The sequence below is a fragment of the Ziziphus jujuba genome, chromosome 10 (assembly GCF_031755915.1).
Source record: "Ziziphus jujuba cultivar Dongzao chromosome 10, ASM3175591v1".
Classification (NCBI taxonomy): Eukaryota; Viridiplantae; Streptophyta; class Magnoliopsida; order Rosales; family Rhamnaceae; genus Ziziphus; species Ziziphus jujuba.
The window spans coordinates 7,331,679-7,353,390 of NC_083388.1; the positions used below are offsets into that span (position 1 = coordinate 7,331,679).

Consider the following 21,712-nt stretch of genomic DNA (forward strand, 5'->3'; position numbering starts at 1 on the left):
AAGTTTTTATTTTTTATTTTTGGGTTGAAATAAATCTCATATACTTTTAAATTCAATCTATTGGCATTTCTGAATACTTAACAAAATTCAAATAGTATTAAATGAAGGCTATAATAGACAATCAAGTCTTTTTTTTTTTTTTTCCTTCTTTTGAAAATTACTAGACAATCAAGTCATATTGCTCAAAATAAACGTTTTAGACAAAAAAAGATTGCAAAATATATGTTACTTTATGCATCAAATTTACATATAAAAAGTTAGTTATTTATTTTTTAATAAAATCAGATGCAAAGTTGGTCAACCAAAGATCTTTTGGGCATAAGGTAGAGAGCCCGACCCAGTAACTTGGCCAACCCCAAAAACCAAACTTCCAACTCAGCAGGATTCCAAAGAAACTACATTTTCCATGCAACGCCAATATGACCAAATCCCACCTCCGGGGAAAAACTTTTTTATTTTTTATTTTTTTTAAAGCTTTGCAAATGGCAGTGAAAAAACCCTCCCGGAAAATCCATTACGTACGACCAGAAGCTTTGCCGCCTTCTCGGCGAGTAATCTCGGAATCAGATCCTGGTCGTTGCCGCCGAAAATCTTAGCTCCAACCAGCTCAAAAACATCTGCAGAGCACAGGTCTGCGGAGCGGCCACTCGGTTGTGGTCATGGGCTACAACACCATAATGAAGCGCTCTATTATGATTCATGCTCACAACACTGGCAACAATATATGAAGCAAAAATACCGTAAACCCGGGACGTGCAATTTTTTTCCCCCTTATATGCCGTCCTAGATCTTATTCCTCTCCTTGTTGTACGACACAACACTGGCAACAATATTTTTGTTTTTGCTATGATCAAAATTTAATGGGTAAATATTTTTGTTCTGTTTGGTGGATAAGAAAAAGCAGAAGTATAGACCCTTTTTTTTTTTAATTTTTTTTTTTTTTAATTTCGAAGTCTAGGACTAAGAAATATGGAAGGGCATATAGGCTTTTTCTTTTATTTCGTCTTCTTGAAAAGAAGGTTAATAGAATTTTACTTCATCTAGTATTTTTCAGTTACTTGATCTAAAGTGGGGAAAAAATACAAAATGTGTTCGGTTGTGTACTTGATATTCTGCTTGGTTCCTAAGAAATTGTGGGGGAAAAAAAAAATTAAGTAGTTTTGCCGCTTATGACAGTTTTGTTTAAACATTGGATTTTTGCCATAATTGGGTTCAAGTTAAACTATTGAATGAGTTTTTTTTTTTTTTTTTTTTGAGAGACAGGGTTAAATATTATATATATATATATATATATATTATATATTTTTTTTTTTTGGTCCTCTTTGCTCGTATCTAGACAAATGATTTTGATTTTGGTATGTGGAAATTCCAACTTACGAAGTTAACCATAATGATTGTACTAAAAATTTATGCTAATATGTTATATCTATATACATTTTGAGTGCTGTGATGCGTTTAATCATTTCCAAACAAGGGCAATGTGGGATTGAATTTCACTAAGGGTGATTTGGAGGAAGTGAGAAAAGACTTTGCCAACTATAAAGGTACGAGTATCAGGCGTGCGATATTCATTTTGCCCTCATGATTTTGAACTTTGGTGTGATTGTTCTATTCTTTAATAATTCATGACTGATTATTACACTGGTTTATGTATTTATTTATTTTTGGTAATTGCATTGTTATGTTTGTTGTTGATACACAAATTGGTTATGTGTATATAGTTTAATTTTCATATGTTAAGAGGAAAAATAATTTACTTTTTAGTGTATTTTCTAAATAATTGGATGAGAGACATTTCTGCTTTCTCGGTCGTTACGACTTTTATTAATTTAGCTGTTGTTATTTTTCAGTCTGTTTTTTATCTTGCTTGAAAAGCCATCATATAGAAACTATAAGGTTCTTAGCTGCAGTCCTGATTAAGATAAACGGTTTGCGTTATTAGATCAAGCAGTAAAACTGAAGTTTTAGTGTTATAAGATTCTTGTTATCCTTTTATGTACGAGTTATATGAAGCATAAAGCAATGCAAAACTTTTCATTAATGAATGAGTATAAATATTGTCCTACCAAAAATTAAAGAATATAGCAAGTTCAAATTTTGCTTGTATTTATGTGAGATAGTTTGCATATACGAAATCAGAAATTTTGGCAATTTATTAAACTGCTGAGAGCTTTCTGTGTTTGCAGAAATGATTAATAAATTGTATATATATTCATATCATCTTATTACTTCACTATGTTGAGCTGTCCACCGGTGCAATTTTTTTTTCTGAGTTGTTATTGTTTCAAAGGTTATTTAAGCACGTAAATTGGATTCTATGTGCTTCTAATCAATATTCGTGGCAATTAATTTATAATTTTATATGACAAAGTTTAATATAGTTCTTACCAATCAAAACTGTAGGATCTAAGCAAGTTTCAAGCCGCAGTAAACGAGAATGAAGAAATAATTAATGAAGGCTAAGAGAGTGAATATGACTATGATGATGACTGAGCTGTTTACCATATCACTAGCGCTAATTAAGATTACAGCCTACAAATGAAAAAGGGTTAAAAGGGTACCATTTAGCTTTTCGAATCATATGCGCTATTTTCTTATGTTAAATTCAGGATAATTTTTCTCAAATACATGTCATTACAACCTCTTATAGAAAGAGCGAAAAAAATAAAATAAAATATTTATCATCATTGGTGAACTATCACCAATAAAAAATATTAACGATTTTAATTTTAAAATTTTAATATAAAAATAATATTAATAAATATTTAATTAAAATTTATGTAACCTAATAATAATTCTTTAACTATACGTGGTCATATTGTTGCTTTACTTTTGCCTGCTTAATCTTGGGTAATGCTGTTTAATAGTTTTCATATTAGACGAATGTACGTGGCGACGAAGCAGTTAGTGTTAGTACAGTTCAGGTGACATGCCACAGAAGTTCTTGTTAGCTAAAATACATAGATGGTGTTTTTGGTTGAAAATTCAAGGTTCGAATGTCTAATATCAACGATGGTTTTTATAGTCAATCAAATGCATAATTGATAAGCATGTAGTACCCAAAAGAATTTCCACCCAAAAAAATAAAAAAAAAAAAAAATTGCAGTACACAAAAGATTTTACACGAAGAGTTTTTCTTTTCTCTTTTTTTTTTTTTGGTGATAATTTTGTCTATCTAATTAATTTGTGTTAGATTCTTTTTTCTTTTATCAATTTTTATTAACAATTGGTGTATATTATTTAAGAAAAAAAGTCAAGAGTTCGTATCTATGGATGGATCAATCCATTTTAATTGCTATGAGCTTATGAGTCAAAATACCAAATGCAATTCACGCTAAAAAAAAATAAAGCTGATCAATTATTTGAATGTTAGCTGTTTTAGTTTTTATTGATTATTATAGGATAATTGTTTCATGTCAAGTTCAGGTACTTATGTTTTAATCCTATAAAAGTATCTATTTTATTTTTATTTTTTTAAAAAGATACATTGTCAAAGAAAGTTTAAACGCAAAATATTGATATATCTATTATATATAATTGGAAAATTAAAATAATTGAGAAATGGGCTCATTTGTGAGTCTCAGAAACCAGATTATACGATTCTTTTTTTTTTTTTAAGATGTGTCTTTATCAAATTATAACTCAACATGTATCCTTGTCAAAGTTTTAAATGTGGCACGTATGTCAAAGCTTGGATTATTGATTTTGTTGGAAACCTTTTTTTTATTATGACTAAAAGTAGAAGATATAGCTCCATGACTCCGCATAATAAAAATTTTAATGGTTTTTTCATTTTTTCTTTTTTTAATGTGGGTAATAAGCAAAAATTTAATGGGGTCTTTTTTTTTATTTCTTTTTTTTTAAAGTAAGACATGTGAATGGTTAATGGGTAGTAGATTTTCCCATTACACAAAATCTAATGGTTATAGAGAGAGAAATGCGAATAAAACTTTTAAGAGACATACATTTCTCCATAAAACAATATTTGTATGTAATATTTTCCATCTCGTAATTTTTTTTTTTTGGGTTAATCCAATATAATTTTGAATTCAATCTATTGGTATATTTCTAAATACTAAACAAAATTCAAATAATACTAAATCAAGCCTATAATAGACAATCAAGCCATATGTGCCCAAATTAAGCGTTTTAGACAAAAAAAAAAAAACAAAAAAAAAAGTCAGATTGCAAAATAATATATATTATTTTTGTGAGATTGCTAAAAAATGAGATTAGCATAATAATATATATTATTTTGCGGAAAATCAGATTCGAAGTTGGACCACCAAAGATCTTGTGGGCCAAACATGGGGAGCCCGACCCAGTACAAACTTCCAAAACTCGGCACGATTCCAAAGAAAACACATATATTGCATGCAGCTCCTATATAACCGAATCCCCCACTCGTTCAGAGTTTTCCATTTCGAGCAAAAGCCCTAGAAACCCTCTTCTTTCTTTTATTCTCTCTCTCTCTCTCTAGGGTTTTGCCTCTCGTTGTCTTAGCCTTTTGCAAAATGGCCGTGAAACCCTCCCGTACCGAGAAAAAGATCCAGTACGATCAGAAGCTCTGCCGACTTCTCGGCGAGCACTCTCAGATCCTGGTCGTCGGTGCCGATAACGTTGGCTCCAACCAGCTCCAGAACATTCGTACAGGTCTGCGGGGTCACTCGGTTGTGCTCATGGGCAAGAACACCATGATGAAGCGCTCTGTTAGGATTCATGCTGAGACCACTGGCAACAAAGCCGTCCTAAATCTCATTCCTCTCCTTGTTGTACGGCTTCAAATTATTATTATTATTATTATTATTGTTTTATTTGTTTTTTGGCAATGGGTAATATTTTATGGGTATATTTTGTTACTATTTGGTAGATCAGAAAACACAGGAATAATCTAGTTTTTTTCTTCTTTTTTTTTTTTTTAAGTCTTTTATCTATTTCGTAGCCTCTGACTAAGAAATAAAGGCGGACATATAGGTTTTTTTTTTTCCCTTTTATTTTTATTTGAATTTACTTTGAAAAAACTCCATCCAAAAGGAAAAAATAGGCTAGATTGTGCACCGTACAGTCTGTTTTCTGATGAACCAGTCTTTTGATCTGGTCCTAAATGTTGCTTGGTTCCTAAGAAATTGTGTGAAAAAAATTTATTTAAGTGAATAGTTTTGGCGCTCATGACGGTTTTATTTGGAAATTGGATTTTTACTTCATTAACCTTGCTATTACATTGCTATATTTGGGTTTAAGTTAAATTATTGAATGGGTGTTTTATTGGACTGCAAAGTTTATGGATTGAAATTTAATTTTTTATATAATTTTATTATTTTCCTCTTGGCCCAAATCTAGACAAATGATTTCGGTCTGTGGAAATTTCAACTTATGGAGTTTATAATAATGATTGTACTTTTTTTGACTGATATGTTACATCCATGTACTGTTTGGGTGCTCTGATGCGTTTGGTCATTTCAAAACTAGGGCAACGTGGGATTGATCTTCACCAAGGGTGATTTAAAGGAAGTGAGTGACGAAGTTGCCAAGTATAAGGTACGAGTATCAAGCTAGCGTGCTATATTTCTTTTGTCCTTATGATTTGGAGTTTGCCGCGACTTAAATCCTTTTATAATTAATGACTGATTATTGCATTGGTTTATTTGTTGTTGGTTAAATTAGTTATGTGTTAGTTTAATTTTCATGAAGTTGAAGGAAAAATAATTTACTTCGAGCATGTTTTCAAAATAATTTTATGAGAGAGTTTATGCTTTCTTGGTTGTTACTTTATAAATTCAGCTGTTGAGCTTTTTGCTGCACCATACTTTTCAGTCTATTGTCTCTGCTTGAAAAGCTATGAATAAGGGGGGAAAAAAGGTGTTTGTGTTTGATTATGCACTAAAATTAACTTGAGTTTTAAGTGTTATTAGATTATCATTTTCATTTATGTTCGAATGATATGAAGCATAAAGCAATTGAACACTTTTCTTTGATAGTCATAGATTAATTCGAGGCCGATCAAACGACGGCAATAATTGGTATAAATATTGTTCCACGAAAAAATAAAGAATAGCAAGTTCAATTGTTAGTTGGATTAATGTCAAATAGTTTGCATATATGTATTTACCAATTTGTTAAATTGCTGAGAACTTTCTGTTCAATTTGCATAAATGATTAATAAATTGCTATTATATCCATCTTATTAATTCAATATTTTGAGCTGTCCACTAATGCATTGTTTGGAAAGTCTGAATTGTTATGCTTTAAAAGGTTAATATAGTTCTTACTTCTTACTACTCATATAACCACTAAATCGTATTTCGTGCGTTTCCAAACTTGAATAGGTTGGAGCTCCAGCTCGTGTTGGTCTTATTGCCCCAACCGATGTCGTGGTTCCCCCGGGAAACACTGGACTTGATCCATCTCAGACTTCCTTTTTCCAGGTTCATCATCAAACTTTTTTCCTCATCAACTTGCGTATTTTAGCAGTAATCTCATAGTTTATTTTCAGGCGCTCAACATCCCAACCAAGATCAACAAAGGCACTGTCGAAATCATCACCCCTGTAGAGCTCATTAAGAAGGGTGACAAAGTGGAATCCTCTGCGGCTGCCCTTCTTTCGAAGCTCTTGATAAGACCATTCTCTTACGGTCTGATTGTCCAATCTGTTTATGACAATGGGTCGGTCTTCAGCCCTCAGGTTCTTGATCTTACAGAAGATGACCTTGTTGGGAAATTTGCTGCTGGAATCTCCATGGTTGCAGCAATGTCCGCGGCCCTCTCATACCCAACACTTGCTGCTGCACCCCACATGTTCATCAACGCATATAAGAATGTTCTTGCTGTTGCAGTGACTACAGAATACTCCTTCCCACAGGCGGAGGCAGTGAAGGAATACTTAAAGGTAGATTCTCTAACATACTGTATGGTTTTTTTGAATTCCGTATATTTGCTTCTAAATAATGCTGTTTTGAAAAAATGATTTTAACTTTGCTGCACAATTAAAACTGCAGGATCCAAGCAAGTTTCAAGTTGCTGTTGCTCCTGTTGCTGCTGAGAGAAAAAACGAGAACGAAGAAACAAATGGTGGAGGTGAAGAGCAGCGTGAAGATGGCGAAGATGAGGAGGATGATATGATTTTTGGTTTGTTTGATTGAGTTGTCTGCTATCACTAGCATTGAGGTTATAACCTACAAATGAAAAGGGTTTATTATGTTAAATTTAGGATTATTTTCCTCGGATATAAGTCATTTCAACTTTTTTACGGGAAGAACCCAGTAAAATACTCTACTAGTATGGTTATCTGGTTGCTATACTTTTGCATTCTTAATTTTGCGTTTATAAACTTTAATGCTAGTTGTTTAATAGTATTAGAAGAATATATATGGCTGCATATATTTAGTCTTAGTACTGTTCCTGTTATTGCATTTACGAAGATGCTGCAAAAGTGTTCTTATTAAGACCAAAAGAAAAAATACGTTAATGCTGTTGGTTAGTTGAAAATAGGATGTTTGGCAGAAATTCAAGGCTGGAATTTCTGATATGAAACATGGTTTTTAAAGCCAATCAATGCTTGATTGATAAGATTCACCCAAAAAAAAAAAAAACGCTTAATTGATAAAAGAGTTTCCACGAAGAGTTTTTCATTTATTTATTTTTTTATTTTTTATAATCTAATTTGTGTTGGATAAATTAATCTTTAAAAAAAAAAAAAAACAGGAGATCATGGTGGATCAGTTTTTCATTGATATTAGTTTATGTGCTTGTTTTGATCATGAACCAATCCACTCCGAAATTGGCTCAGACATCACAATGTTAGCCGCAGAAGAAGAATAAACAGGCTGTCATTTGGGCTGGAAGCCTGCAAATTCGCCTTCAAATTTGGCAAAGACTAATTGAAACTAAATGGTTTCTTCGACATGGAATAATTTTTTGAAGTATTTGATTTGGGGTTTATACTTGCGTTGTTACAGGAGTGAGAGATGATAACCTTTTGGAAAAATGTTAATGGTGGCATACTCAATATAAATAATTGTAATAGCACAGACCATAAAGTAGAAACAAATCAAGCACACATTTATATACACAAATTTGTAAAGAAACTACCAAATGCTTGTTCGTGAACTACGAATGCCTCCACGGGTAATGTTTTCAAAGAATAACATGACGTCTTCAAAAATTCCCAACGACCAGAATCATCAATTTTTCTAAAGATTGGACTCTGAAAAAAATTTCCATTGATTTAGAATCATCATTACCAAACCTTCTTTTGTAATTTTTTATTCTCGGTCATCTTAAAGTTTTTTGTTTATTTTTCCTTCTTTTTTTTTAATTTTAATTTTATTTTATATATGTTTCATTATTTCCTAATACTTATTCAGTTATCGAAGTTTAGGCCATGCTTGAAGCTTGGGACCCGGCAGGGAGAAGTAAAATATTTAAGAATTTTAATTGCCCTTGTTTGTTTAAAAGAAGACTCTGGATAAACGAAAACCATAACATTGAATGAGAAGAGTTGAATAAAATACATAACGCGGGTTAGAGAATCCAATTGCAATGAACGTAAATAACCAGAAACTAATCAATTTGATAGAATTGAAAGAAAAAAAAACAAACAAACAAACAATAAAAACAAAAAACAATTTTTAGTAGAAATTGATATAAAAATGTCATGCTGTTGTTACCAAACATTTAAAGGGTCTTGCTGTGATAACGATGACCGGACAACAGAGCTTGGCACAGTATAATTATGATCGTTTGATGATGACAAAACTTTTCAACTTCCTTTTAAGTTCCCTCACAATTCTCAATAACTAAGGTTTAAAAGCATAATAAAGTGATTCCTATCTGAGAAACCAAAAACAGGATATAAAAAAAAAGTATTTACCTGAGCATCTCACCACTCTGTCTCTTCATCTGTAATAATAATAATAATAATAAAAAGTGTGAAATACATTTATCATCATTCACTCAATGTTGAAGAATATTGACAGTCAAGCTCTGTTTAAGAGCTGAGAATCCAGAAACTTACTTAAGGTTAACAATGATAACTCGTTGACATGCAGTTGAAAAAAAATAGAGGTTATATAACTACCACAAGCTAACAATTACTATATACGAGAGCCAAAATTAGAATTTAATAGAGGAAATCTGTGAAACTAAAGGCAAAGTAAATTGTTAGTTACTCTGTTCTACCTTAAAAAAATGTGGGTTACCCTGTTCTACCTAAAAAATAAAAAATAAAAAGTAAAAAAATGCGAGTTACTTTCTGTGCGTGGAAGGATTTATAGGGAATGTAGGTAAGAGCTGTCAAAGTTATGCAAATCTACATTTTATAATTGTTTAGATATTATGCATACAAAAAGAGGAAGAATAAATAATTATTTTAAAAGCTCAATACGTGAAAGTATATATGTATATAAAGAGATTCTATTGTCAGGTCTGATCAGACCAAAATGGTAAAAAAATTTCAACTTTAAAAAAATTTCCTTCAAGCTTTTTGTTTTAAAATATTATTTCATTTTCCTCTCTCACTATCATTTCACACAGACTTTACCATTTCAAAATTTTCAAATAAAATCTACAATCTCTCACCGTTGTGGAAGCTTTAACGCTTTTGTAATTTTTTTAAATTTTTTTAATTCCTTTGTAATTTTTAAAATTTTTACAAGCATCATTCAAAATAATAAAATTCAAATTTAACAAAAAAAAAATTAAAAACCAATTATAAATTACAAAATTAAAAGATAACCAAAAAAAAAAAATAGGAGGGCCAAAACCAATGTAAAAGCGTTGGCTTTTGTAAATTTTTTTTGTTATTTTCTTTTTTTAATTCCTTTGTAATTCTTTTAATTTTGTTAAATTTCTATAAATATCATTCAAAATAATAAAATTCAAACTTAACAAAAAAAATTAAAAACCAATTAAAAATTACAAAATTGAAATATAACCAAAATAAAAATTAAGAACCAAAACCAACGCTTTTACATTATAAAAACATTGGCTAACGATGGCTTTTGTAAATATTTTTAATTTTTTTATTATTTTCTTTTTTTTTTTAATTCCTTTGTAATTTTTTAATTTTTTTTATATTTTTACAAGCATTATTCAAAATAATAAAATTCAAACATAACATAAAAAATTGTTAACCAATTGAAAATTACAAAAATAAAAGATAAAAATAAAATAAAATTAGGGGACCAAAACTAATGCTTTGTAAAAGCATTTGTAAATTTTTTAATTTTTTAAAATTCCTTCGTAATTTTTTTTAATTTTTTTATATTTTTGTAAGTACAATTTAAAATAATAAAATTCAAACTTAACTAAAAAAAATCGAGAACCAATTGAAAAATAACAAAAAAAAAATTGAGAGAGCAAAGCCAATGCTTTTACATTGTAAAAACCTTGGTTTTTGTAAATTTTTTGAACTTTTTTATTATTTTTTAATTTTTTTATAATTTTTTTATATTTTTACAAGTATCATTCAAAATGATAAAATTTAAATTTAATAAAAAAAATTAAGAACCAATTGAAAATTATAAAATTAAAAAATAATAAAAAAATTGAAAGACTAAAAACAATATTTTTATACTATAAAAGCGTTAGCTTTTGAATTTTTTTTAAATTTTTTTTTAATTTTTAAAATTTTTTTATATTTTTACAAATAATATTTAAATTAATAAAACTTAAACTTAACCAAAAAATAAATTAAAGACCAATTAAAAAGAAAGAAAAAAAAAGATATAATGAAAAAATGATAATAATAATTAAAATAATGAGGTAAGAAAAAAAAAAAGAAATGATTTGAAAAGATAAGAAAGTAATTAAGGGACAGTAATTATTTTGACCAAAGCTGAAATTAGAGAAGAGGGAGTTGGACACGTGGCATATAATGGTTACACAGTAACACAATCGATTTTAAAAAGATTGGGCAAACCTCTGAGCCAGGCCCGTGATGATGCTAAGTACTATTTATTATATAATAATAATATTATTATTATTCATAGGCCTTGTTCATAATTACTCTATCTGTTTGCCTGTCACTCGATACCTAACAAAACCGTGGGCGTTGAATTTTTTTTTTTTTTTTAAATTTACAACGTAAAACCCAATGCTTTTTAAGTCACAAAGCGTCGATTTTGCTTTTTTTTTTTTTTTTTTTCTTTTTATTAATATTTTACTTTTTTATAATTACAAAAAGAAAATAATATAAAAATTAAAAAAATTTACAAAAACCAAAGCCAACGACATTGGTTTTGGTCCTTAATTTTTTTTTATTTTATAATTTTATAATTTTCGATTAATTTTTAATTTTTATTTTTTTATTAAATTTGAATTTTATTATTTTGATTGATATTTATAAAAATATAAAAAAAATTTAAAATTTACAAAAGCGTTAAAGCTTCCATAATAGTGGAGATAGTGGATTTTATTTAAGAATTTTGAAACACTGAAAAATGGTAGATTTTATTTAAAAATTTTAAAATGGTAAAATATGTGTGAAACAGTTGTACGAGCGAGAAAAGAAATAATATTTTAAAGCAGAAATGTTAAAGGAAAGTTTTTTGAAATTGCAATTTTCTCACGTGTCACATGAAAATATCTGAACAGTTTATTGGATAAGTTGAAATCTAATAGCTGATAATTTTTTCACATTTTTTATCAGGTTAGACCTGACCATAAAATCTCTATATATATGTATAAAGAACTGTATAAGTCTCCAAAGAAGAGATAATACCATCGTGGTCTTTTTCGAAGAAAGCTGCATGCCCAATGTCCCATTTATTTTTTTCATATCCAGTGCAGCCATTGCTCAAGGCATATGACCAGACATATATATATATATATATATATGCACATACATGCATATGTGAATTTTCAAAACCCTCTTGGTCATGGAGAAGGAAAAGAAGCAGAAGCTATGGACAGTTATTGTAGTGGTGGTTCTGATGATCAGCAGCTCCAACCCCAAGGCCATGATAATGAGATTTAACATCATCATCATCATCATCTTGGAGGAGTTGTAGGGAAAACATCTTTCAAAATACCTGCAATTCTTTACAACTTTAGGCCAATAGCTAGGAGTGTTTCACGCCATTTGAGGAAGGGAGTTGTTATAGACGTCTTTAATTTTCCATCTAAAGGCATTTGGAGGCCAAGAAGCGAAGAATGTGAATCTTCGAAAGCCTCTTGGTTATGGACAAGGAGAAGAAGCAAAAGCTGTGAACAATTATGGTAATGGTGGTTCTAATGATGATCAGGAGCTCCAACCCCAAGGCCATAATGATGAGATTCAACATCATTGATCATCTTGGAGGAGTTGTAGGGAAAACATCCACTAAGAAGCCTGCAATTATTCCCAGCCTCAGGCCAATGACTAGGAGTGTTTTACGCCATTTGAGGGAGGAAGGTGTTGTAAACATCTTTAATTTCCCATCTGAAGGCAACGTTGGAGGCCAAGAAGCAAGAAATGTGAATCTTGGAAACACTCTTGGTCATGAAGCAGGAAAAGAAGCACTGTGAATGTGCTTGCAAACCCACACGAAGCAAATACAGAATTTAATGTTGGAAACCCTGTTGGAGGAGAAGTAAAGCATGAAGTTCCTATTGGAAATCTCGAGCCAATGACTAGGAGTGGTTCATGCCATTTGAGGGAGGAAGGTGTTGTAGACATTCTTAATTTCCCATTTGAAGGCAATGTTTGAGGCCAAAAAGCAGGTAATGTGAATCTTGGGAACCCTATAGAAACTGTGAATGTGCTTGCAAATCCACAAGAATATGGTCAAGTGAATACAGAATTTAACGTTGGAAACCATGTTGGTTTTGGACGAGAAGTATAGCATGTTAGTACTACCAAACATATATCAATTACAGTACTATAAATTCAGGATTATACACAATTACAGAATTATATTTAATTAAATTACTAAATTTTTAAAATGCAGCTATTGAATCATGAATAAAATAATTCTTTGATCTGCAAAACAGAAAACTAAGTGACAAAAGCAGTGCCTAATGGACACACCGTTTTCTAACTTTTCTTCCTCAAGTTTTCATCTAATAAGCATTGTAAACACCTCAAAATCATAATCACTTAATATGTGTATCATATAATATCACTATTGTTATTTCCAATTTATCTATATGTATATAGATATATACAAAATAATTAATAAATAATATAATATAATATAATATAATGAATAATAATAATAATATAATAATAAAAACAATGAATAAGTTAATTGGGCTTTTAGAAAGAATAGGTTTTTTAGTCCAACGAACCAACTGAAGTATTACAGAAAGTGTGTCAATGGTTCTATTGAAAAAGGTCAATAAACAAGTAAGCCTCATTGCTGTTTAAACAAGCACTGTAAGTTAGTTACATGATTATAGCTAGTCCACACAAAATATCTAACAATCTCCCATTTGAACTGCATAATCATCATAAATAACAACTCACTTACTATAGAATCTCCTAAATCAAAATACCATTTTATCTAAGCATATAGCATGCCAACAGGACACAACAATATACCAAATTAGATAGTAGAGAATCTCTCAATAAATCTCCTAAAAATAAGATACAATTTCAACTGAGTACTTTACATACCATAAACTCAATCTAGATAGTAGATATTTGCCTTAGCATGTGCAATTCTCCAATACACAATATCATTTTATTCAAGCATATTTCGTACCGATATAGTACAACAACACACTCAAACTAAGTAGTAGGGATTCACCATGGCATTTGTGGATCAACGTACACATATACAAACTAAAAGTCTTAAACAAGCCTGTAAGTATAAAGGGCAACAATATGCATAACAAACATCACATTATAATGATCCTCATTTATATATTTATTGCTCACAAGGCAATACTTAATCGTATACTACGTACAATATAGATATTATTGAAGATTACAAAACTTCCACTAAGCAATAACAGTCTTGATTACTACATATTCATACAGAGACATATACTCCTCAAATAAGTCTATAAGCTAACCTTTATTAGTGGATCTGTCACCATGTTGTAACAAGCATATACACAACAAAATGAGACTTCAACCAAAGTAATATAGCTGTGGAATTTCCACAACAATATTATTGGCCATGTTACAAAAGCGCACCTAAAAGCATGTATCATAGTCTCAAAATATATCATATACTCTGCCTTTACAGTCAATAAAATTGTAAATGTTTGTCAAACACTATATTATCAAATAGCTTCTACTCCCATAATAAATAACATTCCTGGTATTAAATGTTTAAACATCTATCTATATAGCAATTATAATCAGCTTGCAAAACTCCACTGCATCAAAGTAGTGGTACACTGATCTTAAAATAAAAAATGGTTGTTTCATAGTACATATAATCAGGACTACTCAAGCATTTATCAAAACATATTCATAACATAAACAATATCTAACGGTGTGTTATCTTGAGTGAATAATAAAATGCTAAATACAAAAGAATACTGAACTACTATTATTAGTCCATTTTATCACTCTCTTATTCTTAGGAGATAGATCCCTAAAAAGCTTATCATTAATATAATTAATACCATATTAGGAGAATATTGGGCATATTAAAATTTTAAACAATCTTATCAATATAGGCTTTAACCAAGACAATTTACAATGCACAATTAGCATTGTCTTGAAGAATCTTTATTTCTAGTACCAATGAAACCTCTTTATGATTCTTCATATCAAAATGGCTACACAACAACAGTTTTACCTTAGTCAATAGATCAGTATCAATGAAAGCTAACAGTATGTTTTCAACATATAATTTTATAAATATTAAATTGTTTCTACTAACCCTCAAACATATATACAGATCAACAGCATTCTTTCTAAAACCATTTTAGATGACAACTTCATCAAAATTGAAATATCATTGCATGAGACTTATTTAAGATCATATAAAGACATTTTAATTTTACAAAGTAAATTTTTATTCTCCACTGTTCAGAAGTCAACTGGTTGGACTATATGTATATTATACAGGTTTGAATACAAAAAAACTTCATCTAAAAAAACAGTTCTAACATTCATATAATACAACTTCAAAACGAAATTAACCACAATCGCCTCAATGATCTAAAAAAAATATGGATACAAAAAAGAATGTTTCTTTATAGTCAATTTTCTCATTCTAGGTTTGCTAAAATGATAGGGGTTCATGCTTTGATAGTCCAAGTGACATGCTCAAAAATTATGTTAACTAATTTGGAAATTATGAGTACCAGGTAAGGTCAAGATCTTCCTTTGGCGAGCATATTCAAGGGCTTACCGTGTGCATCTTTGCTATTTAGGAGGGTCCGGATCTTCTCTTAATCTAACCTTTGCCAATCTTTTTATCATCTAATTAAACGTGGCAATAAATAAATCAATGGCCGATATTCTTCCTTTTTTCTAATATTTATAAATGCTTTAAATATTAGTTTATGACGATAGATACTTTTAAATTAATATTTGTTTGTTGAAAAATAATATATAGGTTGCGCATCCTTAAAAATAAATAAATAAATAAAATATCACTCCACATGTCCATTTAAGCCATCCCTTTTTTTTTTTTTTTTTTTTATCCATTGTCTTTGGAAATTTTAGCAATTTTCATAATGAAATGTCGCCTCTTTTACTAAGGATATAGTTTAGCGAATTAAAAAAATTAAGGAAATTAATTTTTTATTAATTGTATCAAGAATGAATTACATACATTTGAAAATGTAACAAGAATTACATACATTTGAAAATGTAGCAAGGTCAATGTAACTATATTGACTTTCTTCTTTCAACTTTGTTTCTTTCATTTTTTTTTTTTTTTTTGGGGGGGGGGGGGGGGGGGGGGGTACACCCTTGAGGAATAAAAAGGGCGCTGATGATCTTTATTCCAAACTGCCACGAATAATGGCTTCCCAACGAGAAAAACTTGCGTAAATGAGTTCGAGTCGACTTGTTCACAGCTAAAGCTGGGTGACCGATCTAGATTCTGGTCGTTTCTTACGAAAGCCTTGGTATCTGCATCCCTACAAACTACAAAATTCCTTTATTTTGGTCATTCCACGAAAGAAATAAAGAATTAAATGGTAAAATTCAATTCCTAGCTATGAACTCTTTTGTCTTGAAAGCAAATGACACAGCTATATATATCGACAAGCCCTAAAAGATCTTGATTAGTCTAATTTAATATTCTTAATCAAATGAAACTCTAGTAAGCGAGTAACAATCTTAGCTAATGTGTATTTTTTTCTCGTAATGTGTTTCAATAAGATTGTTGTACTGGCATGTATTGTCATCTCCATGAAATAAAAACAACGAAGCAAATTCCAACTCAACTTTCATTTTACTTATTACTGTGAAAGGCAAGGTTCCTAACCTTGTAATTTTGGATCGAGTGGAGAGCCAGAAAACAGAAACCACCTATTTGAATAACTAAGTATGAAGGTAATTTGACGAGAACTACTGGAGACAACTCCGGAAGAAACGGATTCCCTGTACCACAAATAGGTCAATAAGAAATAACATAAAACAAAAAGTTGGCACCATGAGAAGCAAATAAAACTAGACAAGTAAGAGAATAATGAATGCAGACAACAGAATATTTAAGAGGGTAGATGTGGCATCCCCACCTGCAATGCAAAAGTGACGTCTTCTTCGTCTATTTTCAATGCCACTCTTTTAAACTTTTCCTCTCGGGATTGACCTAGTTTGAGAAGTCCCTGCATTTTTCGATTGCGCCTTAGTATCCCTTTTACCCCGATTTTTCAAAATTAAACCTAACTTTAAAAATTTCTATGGCCTACCTGGTCATTCAGAACTTTACACATGCTTGAAAGTTCCAAAACTCCAACCGGTGGGATTAATGTTGATTTGCAGATGTCTGTGTAACATTTATTCAGCTGCATGCACTTCACAAGTTCAGTAACTGAAAGGTGATTACCATTGGCAAGAGGCTTTCGCTCTATTAAATGAACGTAAGGAAACGCACCTCTCCTATTGTGGTGTCTTTCTTTCCTCCACGGAATAGTTTGACAGCAGAGCAAAGTATAATCTACAGTGAAACAGGTAGAAATTATTGATGTGAAAGTAATGGAGTTAAACACAAGGATCACAATCTAATATGGTATTAGCGGGTGAACATGCAACGCAGTCAAAATCATTCATAAGCAATGAGATCCACCCAACTTTCCTGGTACGAGCGCCCAATCTGTTATGTAATAACTACCTTAAAAAAGTTTATTTTCCTTCCAGTGCTGCTAATCTTCTTAAACTTCCAAGGAATTTATTTCTATTAATCCAAATACTATGAGCCTCACAGCTTAAGATCCAACACAACAATTTACCAAATAACTCGCCATACTGGAATTTTCAGTAGCAAAATCTTACCTGTTGATGTTGTGGAAGAGATTGTATGGTGTCCACTACTGGGGATCTGTATGTCTTTGACAAAGCAACGACCATGTGATCAATCCTCACCTGCAACCAGTTACAGAACTTTAAGGAAAAACAGATTGAAAAAAGGAAATAAGACTATTGTGGAATACATTACAGCCATTATAGTTTATCTTCTCATCAGTTTTTGTAAGATCAAGACTGCATGCTAATGTTGCATGAAGAAAGAAACCATACAATTTGAAAGGTGTGGTAAGCAAAGATCTAGTATTTAAGCTCAGAGTAAATAATATAACCCCAAAAGTAGCCACTTACAACATCAATTTCCCTTTTTTCCAGGACATCAGGAGCTGGAGCAGTCTGTTGCCCAATTACTGCTTTCTCTACTGGTGACAAACTGAGGTAGTTAGGTGATTCTCTTAACTCTGCCTCTAGCATCTCAATTGCACTCCTGGAGGATATTAAAACTTGAATTATGTATCACAGTAAACCAATAAAACCAAATTTTGACAATTAAACACCATGTCTTTTCTGCTAGGTTTCTAACAGGTGGCTAGAGTTTCTTGAGCCAAGCTCATATAAGTATTAGTAAGGTGTTTTTCTTAAAATTTATAATTTTCTTAAAATTTGTAAATGAGAATCAATTCAAAGTAATCGTGTTGCAACTAAATTTGAGCGAATCTGTACTTGAGGCTTGGGTAGGCCTTATTTGAACTTTTAAACATCTAAGCAAGATATAAAAATGACTGAAATTTCCTAATTGTCCCCACAAATTTTATTTGCTTGCATAGGACAAAGGGAGTGCATCCAATGATAAAATCTTGTGTGTGAGAGAGAGAGAGAGAGGTAGAATGTTTTGTTAAACCCATGCTAAGCTCCATCAAGCTTGGCATAATAAAAAATTGGACAGAGAGAGAGAGAGAGAAAGAGAGGACAAGGAGAATATCAAGCAACTTAACAGAACCTTGCAGGAACTTGCCACAAAATGACGTGCTGATAGTTACATCTGAATACTAAATTATCATAGTGTGAATTGAAAAAGACCATTAAGATCATTCAGCCATCTGCTGATTAACATATTACTCATAAATGGAAGTTTGAAAAGCTACTTTAGCATTCTTAACAACTGCAAGACCAATAACTAGTCAAATTAATTAACAATTCTGAATTAGACTTACACCAAATTCTGAAATGTGTTTACAATTAGCCCAGTTCTATAACCAAGATAATAAAACAATAATGATAAAATACTGACCTGCAAACATTAAGTGCTTTTCGCATATCACCAGATTCAGCAGCAACTTTCTGCCATTTTTTTACATACCCATTCAGCCTTTTTCTCAAAATAGACTAATTTTGCATTCAGATGCTAAAAATACAATTTATCAGAATTAATTTGGGTTCAGGGTATACTTACTCTGGCACAAAGCTCCAGGGCAATTTTTTGAAAGACCACGTAAGGTAGTGACTGTTGGAAAAGAGCATAATGTTACCACTCAATCAACACTGAATTTATATTTCTCCATTACAATTTTTGTGTTTATTACTTTTTCAATATAACCATATTTTTCGATAATCTACCAAAAAGAAAAAGAAAAAGAAAGGGAAACTCTGAAAAATTTTTAACAGCAATGATAATTCATTACAAATAAGAAATAATATCGAATGGACTAAACAATACTCTTACCATTAGCCTTTCTTCAAGAATCTTGAGGATCTGATCTTTCGAGTACGCCCGAAAAGTTATAACCATGGGTTTGCCTAGATAAATAAAGCAATTAGTATGGCAGAAGTACTAAGTTCATTACTTAACATGCACCGAAGCTAATTATTTTGGCCGCAGAATAAAGAGTATTCACTATAACATAATCAACAAGAGCAATATTCAACTCACAGTTTAGAGACTTCAGTTTTGGAAGAAAACGATCAGCTAGGTCTATGGCATTTGCTACTCCTGCAAAAGCAACAATGAGATGAAAATCTGACATTGGCAAAACATTAACATTAAACAACAGATCCTAATATTAGGCAAGTAAATAGTACCTATGAGTACACATCTGGAGAATGGCAATGTTGTAAGCATAAAAAGATCATGAAGCACCGCTCGATCTTTGGTAATTAAATAATCCAACTCATCAGCTACTATCAGCCTGATAAAATTGAAAGCACTTGGTTGGTTTGAGACAATCTCAACAAATTATAACATACAAATTGTTAAAGGTAAAATCAAAACCTATAGATATTTTAACCACACGACTCATATATAAAAGGGCAACTAAGTGCATGTGTTTGTGAACATTGCAGTGTTTGGGTACACAGAGGATAAGCTGCTTACGTCATATTCCGGCTAGATTCCTGTGGTTTCTGAGAATAAATGTTCTGGAGAAGTTTCAAAGGTGAGGTAGTGCCAGTACTTCTCTTCTGCGACTGGCTTTTACTAAGTATCTGCAAACGCAAACTGCAGTCAAGCACATGTGCTTATGTGATGAACATTATAATGAAGTTTTAAGTATCATTACCTTGCTAAAAATGTCACTAGTGTTTGTGAGAGAAGTACAATTTAGGACTAATAGATCTGGTTGCTGCAATCCATTCTGGTAGTGAAGATAATAATCAAAATGTTAGTTTCTTTTTTTCTTTTTTCTTTTTTTTTTTTCTATTTCATGCTATAGAAACAAATATGGGCCAAAAAAAAAAGAAGAGATCCCACCTCTCTTGTCCAATCAACCAGAAGCCGTCTGACTTTTTCCATTGACAAAGTTTTTCCGGTCCCAGGACAGCCACATACATATAAACTACCAGCTTTCTCTTGTTTAATGCACAACTTGCAGAACTCCAAAACCTTATTTTGCTCCTCTTCTCGACACACCACAACCGGAGGCGAAGTGGACAAGTGCAAAGCCTCCTTCACCGCCCTCATTTGCTCAGCATCTACATATTCAATCAAACTAAAATATAAATTCCCACATTTTCATCATACTGAAACCACGGAATTTAAAAAATAATAAAATCAAAATGCTTAAACTGAAGCTTACCTCTCGGATTCCAATTCGGCTTGACCGCAAAATTATCCGCCAATTTCTTCACCAGCGATTTGCTGATTTTCGGAAGCCTACCATCTACGTCTCTCTCAATTGCCTACAAGTAATTACAAAAAGATTAAAAACGGCAACGCAATTTAGCATATCGAAATCCGATTTAGAGTGAACACGCAGAGAAAAAGAAAAACTCACATTCGGAGGACAGTTAGGGCTGGCATTGACAGATCGGCGAGGCGACTTCCATTTGACCGGCGTGGAGATGGGAGTGGAGTTGGATCTGAGCGTCCGCTTCTGAGGAGTAGAAAGGGGGTTGGATCGGAAGTCGTCGCCGATCTTGTCCAGTTGGACAGCCACAACGCCGTCGTAATCGGCGGAAACAGCGAGCAGAGAAGGCTTGCGATTGACGATGGCAGGCATGGTTGAGAGAGATTTGATGGAGAAATGTAGGTTTTGGCCTTTGAGTAGTTTGGGAGGGAAGGAAGGAGAGGGGCTTTTGAGAGCAGATTTATATTAAAAAGGGTATGAAAGACCATAGAGCGAGCGCTGGGCTTTAGAGCGGGAAAGAGTAACCGTAACATTTTCATTTTCGCGCCAGGCCTGGGTAAGTTTCAAACACTCGTGCATATAATTCTGCGAGCGGGAACATATATTTCACTCGTTCACCGCTGTCTTTTAACTGTTCACTCCGCGCATGTTGTGTTTAAAAATAAGAATAATAATAATAATATAATTGTTTTTTTTTTTTTTTTAAAGAAAATCGTATTCATTATCACCTTGCTATACGTAATATGAAAAGAGAAAAAGTTACCATATATGATCGGAAATTTAATAAGTTAAAAGTGATAATGGTATAAAATATTTAGTGATATTTTCAAGGTTTTAAATTTATCTCCATAAATTATAAAGTTGTTATGAAGGCATTTGGATTATTTAAATCAAATACACATGGATGATTCGATTCAGATATGTTAAATTTGAAGGGAGACAATTCTTTTAATTATAGATCTCTGTTCCAATTAAATAAAAAGAAAAAAAAACAAGTGGAATTATGACCGTTATATTTGTGTTTAAGGGTTTTTCAGATTTATAAAGTTCACTATTCGTTGCATTTGGCGATTTTCCCTGCATTATCTTATTAAGCTTGAAGACATTCTTCAACTATAAAATATTGAATATTTTCCGTTTCTTTGGTATTGCCAATGGAATTTATTTTTTTATCAAATAATATATATTGGATGCTTGAGCTCCACTAAACAATGATTTAATGAAAAATCTGAAT

The 21,712-nt window shown here is 31.5% G+C and overlaps 2 protein-coding genes across 3 annotated transcripts; one reads left to right on the forward strand and one right to left on the reverse strand.

The window, feature by feature from the left end:
- The first annotated feature begins 4,406 nt into the window (after positions 1–4,406).
- Positions 4,407–7,389, forward strand: LOC107410763 (large ribosomal subunit protein uL10). Its single transcript, XM_048467976.2, has 5 exons — positions 4,407–4,772; positions 5,470–5,538; positions 6,327–6,425; positions 6,494–6,886; positions 6,996–7,389. Exons 1-5 carry the CDS (start codon positions 4,515–4,517, stop codon positions 7,137–7,139), a joined length of 963 nt encoding a protein of 320 aa, XP_048323933.2. The 5' UTR covers positions 4,407–4,514; the 3' UTR covers positions 7,140–7,389.
- Positions 7,390–15,659: 8,270 nt separating this feature from the next.
- Positions 15,660–20,951, reverse strand: LOC107410805 (cell division control protein 6 homolog B). 2 transcript variants are annotated; one of them, XM_048467970.2, is made up of 17 exons: positions 20,626–20,951; positions 20,428–20,530; positions 20,103–20,323; positions 19,912–19,986; positions 19,728–19,837; positions 19,436–19,542; positions 19,287–19,346; positions 19,080–19,153; positions 18,810–18,860; positions 18,648–18,697; positions 17,708–17,843; positions 17,387–17,476; positions 16,989–17,051; positions 16,804–16,899; positions 16,630–16,719; positions 16,377–16,492; positions 15,660–16,026 (listed from the first exon to the last, which is right to left on the reverse strand). In XM_048467970.2, the coding sequence occupies exons 1-16, from the start codon at positions 20,848–20,850 to the stop codon at positions 16,460–16,462; spliced, it is 1,584 nt and encodes a 527-aa protein (XP_048323927.2). In that variant the 5' UTR covers positions 20,851–20,951; the 3' UTR covers positions 15,660–16,026; positions 16,377–16,459. The 2 variants fall into 2 exon arrangements, with proteins under 2 accessions (XP_048323927.2, XP_048323926.2); XM_048467969.2 differs by having other exon boundaries at positions 15,660–16,033.
- Positions 20,952–21,712: the final 761 nt, after the last annotated feature.